This window comes from Notolepis coatsorum (genome assembly GCF_963971535.1).
Source record: "Notolepis coatsorum genome assembly, chromosome: 5".
Classification (NCBI taxonomy): Eukaryota; Metazoa; Chordata; class Actinopteri; order Aulopiformes; family Paralepididae; genus Notolepis; species Notolepis coatsorum.
In genome coordinates, this window is record NC_140169.1 from 175104650 (window position 1) to 175116686 (window position 12037).

The following is a 12037-nucleotide window of genomic DNA, read 5'->3' on the forward strand; positions in this document are numbered from 1 at the left end:
CTGCGATCGGATTCATAATGTCCCTCCGCTGGCCTGAGATCCACCAGCAGGACCCACTGAGCTCTCTGGCGGTTCAGGAGCGCCATCTGGTGGCCGATCGGCGCAATCGCCAAAACAGGATGTTGAATAGAGGTTGTCATGACGACCGTAGTACTTCCGGGCGCTCGCTATGGTTCATGGGACTCTGGCTCGTCACGCTACACGGTGATCGATTGCCAATAACTCGATAAACAACATGATTTGGACGTATATACCATTATACAAGCTGGAGATGGACCGGGTAAAAATATATCCCATAATGATAAAATTTCTACTCGACGATGATCGCCCAACGGCGCGCGGAGACTGGGGTGAGTTTCAGCGTGTAACGTTACCGTCTTCGATAATAACTGATATTATCAACATTTGACCCACATTAGATGATTGGTATAACGCTGCCCACGGAATTATAAACGCCCCCTCGCCCATCCGGTCAACATCAGATGACGTGTAGTAACTTCTAGAAGTACGTCTAGTTGGAATTTTTTATATCGCGCTGATTGCCATCAAACTGTATTTCATCATCAATATAATGCATTTGGGGCTATATATCACGTTCTGGAGAAAGCTGCAGAAAGAGATGAAAACATACTTATACATTAGACCATACTTTACTATGAATATGTGAATGAAAAAGTTTAACGTTGCTACACAATGAACAATACATATAGGACTTTGAATGGGCCCTAATAATGGCAATGTAGCAATAGAATTTAAAAAGTTATAGCCCTGCAAAGAAGGGGACTTTCTCCATAGACAAATAGCGCTGGCAATCTATGGTATATCATTAATTTAACCTTAGGCAACCAAAGTGTTAAAGTGTCTACCACTCTAACATTTAGGTAAACGATAATGAGACGGTAATTATTTCCTATACAAGGCAATGTTGATTACTGACTGACTGACTGCGTCCGTATTGTTGACAAGTTTATGATTCAGTCTCACACTGGCATGTATCCGGGTCTGGCTTAACTAAGCTTGAGTCCTGTTTTTCATTTAGTTTATTTATTTATTTATTCATCTTTTATAAACTCCAGCACACGAATACCACATTAAACCCCATGGAGGCCCTCTGTTAACATGTTTGTAATGTTTGTCTGTCAACATGTTTGTAAATGTTTGTCTGTCAACATGTTTGTAAATGTTTGTCTGTCAGCATGTTTGTACATGTTTGTCTGTCAACATGTTTGTAAATGTTTGTCTGTCAGCATGTTTGTAAATGTTTGTCTGTCAACATGTTTGTAAATGTTTGTCTGTCAGCATTGTTTGTAAATGTTTGTCTGTCAACATGTTTGTAAATGTTTGTCTGTCAACATGTTTGTAAATGTTTGTCAACATGTTTGTAAATGTTTGTCTGTCAACATGTTTGTAAATGTTTGTCTGTCAGCATTGTTTGTAAATGTTTGTCTGTCAACATGTTTGTAAATGTTTGTCTGTCAACATGTTTGTAAATGTTTGTCTGTCAACATGTTTGTAAATGTTTGTCTGTCAACATGTTTGTAAATGTTTGTCTGTCAGCATGTTTGTAAATGTTTGTTTGTCAACATGTTTGTAAATGTTTGTCTGTCAACATGTTTGTAAATGTTTGTCTGTCAGCATGTTTGTAAATGTTTGTCTGTCAACATGTTTGTAAATGTTTGTCTGTCAACATGTTTGCAAATGTTTGTCTGTCAACATGTTTGTAAATGTTTGTCTATGTTTGTCTGTCAACATGTTTGTAAATGTTTGTCTGTCAACAAACGTGATAGATTGTACTTCATTGAGTTGAACTGAAGGGGCACTAAACGAAGAGGTTTATGTCCTGGAGGAATGCATACCTATCATAGACACGGGCATGACAGTGAGAGATTTATCACGTCAGTACTGCCCGTCAGTAATGCCCAGCTCTAATATCTTGGTACGACTGCTTGATGCATGAGTTCCCCGTCCGGGGGAGATTCATCTCGACGACATGATAGGACGCCACAAGGGTCCATGTAGGAAAGTGCAACAAATGTGCTCAACAATTCTTTTTGACAATCAGGTCAACCGAATGCTTTCACAAACCCGACCTTCTAAGATTTTCAAATGTAGCTTTACTTTAAACCACATAGTATTAGATGGATATGAAATCCATCAAAGAAGGAAAGCACAATTACTACACAAGCCTTTGTGGATGCCAAATTATGGGAAATGCAAGTATGTGTCATGTTGTGTGCATGCATGTGTTCTTGCAACTGAACCCTTCCGAGACATTTTTTTTTTTTTACAATCATGGCTGAGAAGAAGTAAAGAAAACCATGAAACTGATATTTCCTCAGACAATAATTGTACCACCAAAATCAAAAAACGGTGACATCCCTAGTCCATGTATGAGACTGTTGATATAGTTTAGTTCATAGTTTCAGTTTATTTATTGCCCATCTAGTTTATATTTATAGTTATAGCTTATAGTTATAGTTTGTATAGATAGAAATATACGTTGTGCACCATGTTGACAAATCTACTACGGTTGAGGAGCAGGGAAAAACAAGCATCTCACGTTTTTCTGAATGTATGTAAATAGACAAATATTATTTTAATCTGACATGTTTCGGGGTCCTACTGTACCATCCAGCCTGAAATAAAGTCTAGAGGAAACACTGTACCATCCAGCCTGAAATAAAGTCTAGGGGAAACACTGTACCATCCAGCCTGAAATAAAGTCTAGAGGAAACACTGTACCATCCCTCCTGAAATAAAGTCTAGAGGAAACACTGTACCATCCCGCCTGAAATAAAGTCTAGAGGAAACACTGTACCATCCAGCCTGAAATAAAGTCTAGAGGAAACACTGTACCATCCAGCCTGAAATAAAGTCTAGGGGAAACACTGTACCATCCAGCCTGAAATAAAGTCTAGAGGAAACACTGTACCATCCCTCCTGAAATAAAGTCTAGAGGAAACACTGTACCATCCCGCCTGAAATAAAGTCTAGGGGAAACACTGTACCATCCCGCCTGAAATAAAGTCTAGGGGAAACACTGTACCATCCAGCCTGAAATAAAGTCTAGGGGAAACACTGTACCATCCAGCCTGAAATAAAGTCTAGGGGAAACACTGTACCATCCCGCCTGAAATAAAGTCTAGGGGAAACACTGTACCATCCCGCCTGAAATAAAGTCTAGAGGAAACACTGTACCATCCAGGGTTTCCGTTAGAAAAAATTGTTGCCGGCCTCAGTGTCCGGTAGATTTCAATCTACCGGTCAAATGAGAGAAATTCCGGTCAGAGTTTATTGAGCTTAAAAACAATTGATAGGCAAAAGAATGACAACAAAACAAAATAATTACATCATCAAGGCATGTAGATTTATAATATTTTTACATAAAACTAGGCTACTTTTGCGTATAAAGCCATTATATTCCAAATAAAATAAGTCCCGAGACTCCATGCTGCTGCCGACTTTAAATCAAATAGGTGTCTGTGGGCAGTCGCCCGACAATAATAAACAGCAGTCTGTTATAATCACATTTTTATGAGCTAACGAATTCCGTTATATTGGACATTTGTATTAATTATATCAAGCGAAGAACTGAGAAATTTGGCAGAGAGAGACGGCAACATTATCGTGGGTTTGCGTGACGACTCTCTCTCCACCTCCCAACGACTTATTTGCGAGAGTATGTGGATGCAGAGCAGCAGATTCAGCTGTTATTGGCTCTTTTCTGGCTCTATCTGGGGACCGCACAGCAGCGCCCCCCACCCAACATTGAATTGCCAATGGCTAAATTGGAGTACTGCAATGGCCGCTGTAATGGCCGCTGCTGCTCCGGCTCTGCAGCTTCACACACACTTGCAAAACCCAGCACTAAGCTCTCGCTGACAACATCATTATACCTGCTTGGTGAAGCAACGATGAAACAAATGTAATGATTGTTTCGTTCATCGCATAGGCTATTTAATTTTAGCCTATTTTAATACAATTCAAATAATCAAATTGTGCTTAGACTCAGGGAATTATTTTCACCGGACATTAAGACCGGAGAGATTAAATATGTCGGACTTCAACAGATTTTGCCGGTCAAATACCGGTAATTACCGGCTAACGGAAACGCTGGTACCATCCGGCCTGAAATAAAGTCTAGAGGAAACACTGTACCATCCCGCCTGAAATAAAGTCTAGAGGAAACACTGTACCATCCAGCCTGAAATAAAGTCTAGGGGAAACACTGTACCATCCAGCCTGAAATAAAGTCTAGGGGAAACACTGTACCATCCAGCCTGAAATAAAGTCTAGGGGAAACACTGTACCATCCCGCCTGAAATAAAGTCTAGAGGAAACACTGTACCATCCCGCCTGAAATAAAGTCTAGAGGAAACACTGTACCATCAAGCCTGAAATAAAGTCTAGAGGAAACACTGTACCATCCCGCCTGAAATAAAGTCTAGAGGAAATACTGTACCATCCCGCCTGAAATAAAGTCTAGAGGAAACACTGTACCATCCAGCCTGAAATAAAGTCTAGAGGAAACACTGTACCATCCAGCCTGAAATAAAGTCTAGAGGAAACACTGTACCATCCCGCCTGAAATAAAGTCTAGGGGAAACACTGTAGCATCCCGCCTGAAATAAAGTCTAGGGGAAACACTGTACCATCCCGCCTGAAATAAAGTCTAGAGGAAACACTGTACCATCCCGCCTGAAATAAAGTCTAGAGGAAACACTGTACCATCAAGCCTGAAATAAAGTCTAGAGGAAACACTGTACCATCCCGCCTGAAATAAAGTCTAGAGGAAATACTGTACCATCCCGCCTGAAATAAAGTCTAGAGGAAACACTGTACCATCCAGCCTGAAATAAAGTCTAGAGGAAACACTGTACCATCCAGCCTGAAATAAAGTCTAGAGGAAACACTGTACCATCCCGCCTGAAATAAAGTCTAGGGGAAACACTGTAGCATCCCGCCTGAAATAAAGTCTAGGGGAAACACTGTACCATCCAGCCTGAAATAAAGTCTAGAGGAAACACTGTACCATCCCTCCTGAAATAAAGTCTAGAGGAAACACTGTACCATCCAGCCTGAAATAAAGTCTAGGGGAAACACTGTACCATCCCGCCTGAAATAAAGTCTAGGGGAAACACTGTACCATCCCGCCTGAAATAAAGTCTAGAGGAAACACTGTACCATCCAGGGTTTCCGTTAGAAAAAATTGTTGCCGGCCTCAGTGTCCGGTAGATTTCAATCTACCGGTCAAATGAGAGAAATTCCGGTCAGAGTTTATTGAGCTTAAAAACAATTGATAGGCAAAAGAATGACAACAAAACAAAATAATTACATCATCAAGGCATGTAGATTTATAATATTTTTACATAAAACTAGGCTACTTTTGCGTATAAAGCCATTATATTCCAAATAAAATAAGTCCCGAGACTCCATGCTGCTGCCGACTTTAAATCAAATAGGTGTCTGTGGGCAGTCGCCCGACAATAATAAACAGCAGTCTGTTATAATCACATTTTTATGAGCTAACGAATTCCGTTATATTGGACATTTGTATTAATTATATCAAGCGAAGAACTGAGAAATTTGGCAGAGAGAGACGGCAACATTATCGTGGGTTTGCGTGACGACTCTCTCTCCACCTCCCAACGACTTATTTGCGAGAGTATGTGGATGCAGAGCAGCAGATTCAGCTGTTATTGGCTCTTTTCTGGCTCTATCTGGGGACCGCACAGCAGCGCCCCCCACCCAACATTGAATTGCCAATGGCTAAATTGGAGTACTGCAATGGCCGCTGTAATGGCCGCTGCTGCTCCGGCTCTGCAGCTTCACACACACTTGCAAAACCCAGCACTAAGCTCTCGCTGACAACATCATTATACCTGCTTGGTGAAGCAACGATGAAACAAATGTAATGATTGTTTCGTTCATCGCATAGGCTATTTAATTTTAGCCTATTTTAATACAATTCAAATAATCAAATTGTGCTTAGACTCAGGGAATTATTTTCACCGGACATTAAGACCGGAGAGATTAAATATGTCGGACTTCAACAGATTTTGCCGGTCAAATACCGGTAATTACCGGCTAACGGAAACGCTGGTACCATCCGGCCTGAAATAAAGTCTAGAGGAAACACTGTACCATCCCGCCTGAAATAAAGTCTAGAGGAAACACTGTACCATCCAGCCTGAAATAAAGTCTAGGGGAAACACTGTACCATCCAGCCTGAAATAAAGTCTAGGGGAAACACTGTACCATCCAGCCTGAAATAAAGTCTAGGGGAAACACTGTACCATCCCGCCTGAAATAAAGTCTAGAGGAAACACTGTACCATCCCGCCTGAAATAAAGTCTAGAGGAAACACTGTACCATCAAGCCTGAAATAAAGTCTAGAGGAAACACTGTACCATCCCGCCTGAAATAAAGTCTAGAGGAAATACTGTACCATCCCGCCTGAAATAAAGTCTAGAGGAAACACTGTACCATCCAGCCTGAAATAAAGTCTAGAGGAAACACTGTACCATCCAGCCTGAAATAAAGTCTAGAGGAAACACTGTACCATCCCGCCTGAAATAAAGTCTAGGGGAAACACTGTAGCATCCCGCCTGAAATAAAGTCTAGGGGAAACACTGTACCATCCCGCCTGAAATAAAGTCTAGAGGAAACACTGTACCATCCCGCCTGAAATAAAGTCTAGAGGAAACACTGTACCATCAAGCCTGAAATAAAGTCTAGAGGAAACACTGTACCATCCCGCCTGAAATAAAGTCTAGAGGAAATACTGTACCATCCCGCCTGAAATAAAGTCTAGAGGAAACACTGTACCATCCAGCCTGAAATAAAGTCTAGAGGAAACACTGTACCATCCAGCCTGAAATAAAGTCTAGAGGAAACACTGTACCATCCCGCCTGAAATAAAGTCTAGGGGAAACACTGTAGCATCCCGCCTGAAATAAAGTCTAGGGGAAACACTGTACCATCCAGCCTGAAATAAAGTCTAGAGGAAACACTGTACCATCCCTCCTGAAATAAAGTCTAGAGGAAACACTGTACCATCCAGCCTGAAATAAAGTCTAGAGGAAACACTGTACCATCCAGCCTGAAATAAAGTCTAGAGGAAACACTGTACCATCGAGCCTGAAATAAAGTCTAGAGGAAACACTGTACCATCCAGCCTGAAATAAAGTCTAGAGGAAACACTGTACCATCCCGCCTGAAATAAAGTCTAGGGGAAACACTGTAGCATCCCGCCTGAAATAAAGTCTAGAGGAAACACTGTACCATCCCTCCTGAAATAAAGTCTAGAGGAAACACTGTACCATCCCTCCTGAAATAAAGTCTAGAGGAAACACTGTACCATCCAGCCTGAAATAAAGTCTAGAGGAAACACTGCACCCATTTCTGGTGTCTTCTTCTGGTGACATCGCGACACAGTTAGCTTCAAACCACCGTCCGCTCCGGTTTCAAACCAGGACGTGTCTAGTTTTTTACCAACCAGTTCCGCGTTCTGCGATCTGATTGGCTACTGACGTTTCTGGTGCGATCTGATTGGCCACTGACGTTTCTGGTCATGTGACATGTGCGCCCAATCGCGTGACGCCTGTGTCTTTGCCCATTTCCGCCTCGAACAGCGTGCAAACGCCTAGTTTATCACTGGTTAAGCTTAGGCAACTCTTTCGAAGTTGGTTAAGGTTAGAGTTTGGAATCAGGGCTGGTGTTCTATCGCCATGCTCGAAGACAAACTCTAACCTTAACCAACTTCGAAAGAGTGCCTAAGCTTAACCGGTGTAGAAACAGGCATCACACGATTGACCGCACATGTCACACGACCAGAAACGTCAGTGGCCAATCAGATCGCAGAACGCGGAACTGGGTTGGTAAAAAACTAGACGCAACCAGGACGACCCGGCACCACTACCACACGTCCGCTCACCTGCGGCGCTCTTCTTGGTGCTCAGCGACGGACCCCCCGTCAGCCTGCTGTCCGGACACGGCCTCCCTGTCCTGCCGTCCCCGCCGCCCCGCTCCTGAGGGGGCTGCGGCCTGAAGCAGCGCCACCGCAGGGCCTGAATGTTGCTTAGGATCTCCACCAGGGAGGAAGCCGCGGCGCTGGACACGCCGGAGCCGGGAGCTCTGCGGGGCGAGTCTGGGAGGGAGGAGGACAACGTCCTGGGTAGAGGGGAGGTGAAGACATCTGGGTCCAGCTGCTTCAGCACACCGTCGAGAGCGGAGGAGGCCCGGTCCAGTATGACCCTGAACAAAGACAGAGAGAGAGAGAGAGTCACAATACTAGTGATGCACGATATATCGGCCGCCGATATAATATCGGCCGCCGATATAATATCGGCCGCCGATATAATATCGGCCGATATGGCAGTTTTTTTACACATCGGTATCGGTCCGATATCAAGATAGGGCCGATATGGGCCGATATTAAAAAAATAAAATAAAAAAATAAAATAAATGTAATCGTTTTTTTTTTCTTTTTTACATGTTTTGGCCTTAAATAGTTTCAAAATATCTGTCATTTCTGAAAATAAGTTACAAAAGTAAAAAAAAGAAAAAAAAAGAAAAAGAAAAAAAATGCATTTTGGAAAATAGCTCTTTATTTGATTATCATAAAAAAGTGTTCTCTATACAGACATCGGTAAATCGGTACGAGCTAGAGCATATGTGTATAGGTTTTTAGATAACAGGTATTAGGGTATATCCTGTATAAGACAATTAACTAAATGGTGATTTCATTGGATGTGCACTGTCAACTAATGCTTGTATATCTTATCGTGTGTTGTCATGTTTGTTTATGTGTTTGTTTAAAAAATTATAAAAAATTATAAAATACAAAAATTTCTGAAAATAAGTTACAAAAGTAAAAAGAAAAAGAAAAAGAAAAAAAATGCATTTTGGAAAATAGCTCTTTATTTGATTATCAGAAAAAAGTTTTCTCTATACAGAGATATCGACATCGGTAAATATCGCTATCGGCCAGAACAGCAATATTAATATCGGTTATCGGCCACAATTTTCACATTGGTGCATCACTACACAATACAGAAGAACCTCATGTATCCAAACATCCGACTTAGAAAATTCACTGATTAACTGAATGTGAACCAACGTATATCTCACCTGCCACCGCGACCAACCCTGCGGCGTGCCAGTCCCACGCAGCGCGGGGGGAGAGACAGTGCGGTGAGGGAGTGTCGGTGGCGTAAAGCCTCCATCCCTGCCAGTTCTGGATGGTCCCAAAGGACCCCGGCACACTGGTCCACACGGGGCTGTGCGGGACCACATGAACCATTAGCCAAACACACCCCGTTGCTACATCGTAGGGCTGTCTTAAATACTTCGAAGCTTCGTTCGATGGGCATGGGATTCGAATATGAAAATAAAATTCGATTATTAAAAAAAGAAATATACCGGTATGTATACCGTATGAATTTCTTTTTTCTTTTTTTGTGCAAAATCAACTCTGCCTCTCTTTGTTAACTACAACAAGCAATGCTGTTTGTTATTTAAGATGAGGTCGGACTTGGCACCGACAGATTTGTGTTCATTGTGCTGCTTTATGAAGCCTCAAATGACGGCTTACAATATTTCATGAAAGCAAAGTGTTTAGTTTGTCTAAGATTTTAAAAGGTTTAAACTTTACAGCACTGGCAACGTTGAACAAAGTGCTGTACAATTCCCACAACATTAAAAAAAAAAATAAAAAATTTATTGTAATTTGTTCTCGGCCCCGAAGCTTCGAATTCCAAAAAAAAATTGAAGGTCAGCCCTACTGCATTGTCACTTGACTTCAGGAAATCAGGAAATACATTTCCAGGGACGACAATCAAAATGCTCAAGGATATAGCAGACTCAATCTCCAAAGTATTTCATAGTAGCAATTCAACAGAGTGACAAGTTGAATCAGATTTCTGTTTGTGTTAAGGTTTTTTTTTTAAATCGAATAATCGATTAATAATGTATTAATTACAAAAGGTTATGATGCTATATGATTTAGCTACTATAAATATTTTGTATATATTTTATATAGTGCTGTCAGGCGATTAAAAAGATTCATCTAATTCATTACAGGATTTGTAATTAATTAATCTAATTAATCGCATTTTAATCGCATAACCATTTTATGCCTGATATTCTATATTCTATAATCATATTTCAAATTGCATGTGTCCAGATGGCAGAATTCAGTACTGTATCTACAAAATCTTCTGTTTAATCATCTTCCATCTATTAATTTGCTTAGATTTTTCAGGTCTGGTCAATTTGAGCATGGTGTTATTCACAGTCAAAGATAAATGTATGTATTGATATTCTCATTTGGTTCATTACAATTGACTCAAAATAAGATTTTCATTCAATCAATCACAGCGCAGATTGATTGAATGAAAATGTTATTAACAGATTGCAGAATGGGTAAATACAGGACGGCTCAATACACACAATTGTTAAGGGGATGCAGACCAGAGAAAGACTTTCGTCTTGTTTACATCAGGGTCCCCCATTTTCAATTCATAATGAATTGTAAGTAAGGGTGCAACTTGCACCGTGCAATCCATTCTTTGTGAATCTAGCCCACAGTATTTCTGACACTGGGAATACATTCCCTGAGATTCATAGATGTCCCTAGAATCAGATACCAAGAACATGCAAATGGACCATATTAAAAGAAAGTCTGTAAATGTGTATTCTACATTCTCCTGGAATGAATGAGATACAAAAAAAATTAAAAAAAAAAAGTATACAAAAAAATAAATGTAATTAATTTTGAGTTAATTTTCATAACGCGATAATTTGCTGTGTAATTAATTAATCTAATTAACGCGATAAACTGACAGCCCTTTTTATAGCTAGAGACCAAACAGGTGAAGATCATTACATTTAAAAAGATTTAATAAAAACTTCTAATGTGTCATTTCTGGGTGACTTTAGAAAGGAGGACTCATCTCTAAGGCCCATCCAATGTTTTCCATAAAGTTTTTATAGTATATTGTGTGTATTCCATGATGAGGAAAATGGTCTTTAAATGCCCAGATTTCCAGGAAACACAAGAACTCTGAAGTGGACATGATGGGAGTCGGACTACCTTCAATTGTACTGAAAAACAGCTGTTCAAAATCAACCAAAGATATTATATTAATGTCAATATTATGCACTGGAATAAACCTACTCATTCTTTCCTCTCATGAAACTTCATGCAATTTGCTAGCAGTGGTTTTAGTACGTTGCCATTTCCTTTTGATCATACCAAGCCACGTGACATTTCTGGGCAATCGATAATGATATAGTCGGTGTGGCTTGGAAATGTTGTCTCATGCAAGTGTGTTGCAATTAGAGCTGTGAATCTTCACTGGCCTCACGATTCAATTACGATTCAGCTGTCCGCGATTCGATTCTACGATGCAGCTCAATAATATATTACATCCTCAATTTTATAATCTATATTACTGCACATGGCTACTTTTTCATCAATTAATACAAGCAGTCAGATACATTTACTTTTATTTAGAAAGTTCTTAAATCAGAATGTCAAAATAAATGTCTTTACTAGTAAATGGCTGCTTTTTTATATAGGGCTTTTATCCAAAGCGCTTTACAATTTGTTACTCACACATTTTTTACACATTCACACACCGACGGCAGAGGCAACCATGCAAGACGCCAACCAATCTTGCTCAAGGACACATCAACACACTGCCCGGGAGGAGCGGAAATCGAACTGGGAACCTCCGGATTGCCAGACGACTGCTCTACCTCCTGAACCACTGACGCCAGTGTTGCATGATACAGATACTAGAAAGGTATCTCGACCCAGCTGTTAAAAACGGTTCAATACTCTTTTTATTAGTATCAGTATCAATACTTTTAGAATAGCCTGATGCTGTATTTTCTATGAGTTGAGTGGATGCATGACCAGAGCACTAGCTTTAATAATAAAATAATAATAATAATAATATATTTTTGATTTGTAGGGCGCTTTATAGTTGTGGAGCAAATCCCAAAGCGCGATTATTATTATTATATATTT

At 40.5% G+C, this 12037-nt stretch overlaps 1 protein-coding gene across 2 annotated transcripts in view; it reads right to left on the minus strand.

Moving 5' to 3' along the window:
* epc2 (enhancer of polycomb homolog 2) overlaps positions 1–12037 on the minus strand; it is a 38281-nt gene that overhangs the window by 10250 nt on the left and 15994 nt on the right. For both annotated transcript variants that reach the window (XM_084314742.1, XM_084314741.1), the window contains exons 9-10: positions 9133–9281; positions 7937–8256 (exon numbers count right to left, since the gene is read on the minus strand). In XM_084314742.1, coding sequence (XP_084170868.1) covers positions 7937–8256; positions 9133–9281 — 469 coding nt within the window. The remainder of the gene's footprint in view (positions 1–7936; positions 8257–9132; positions 9282–12037) is intronic.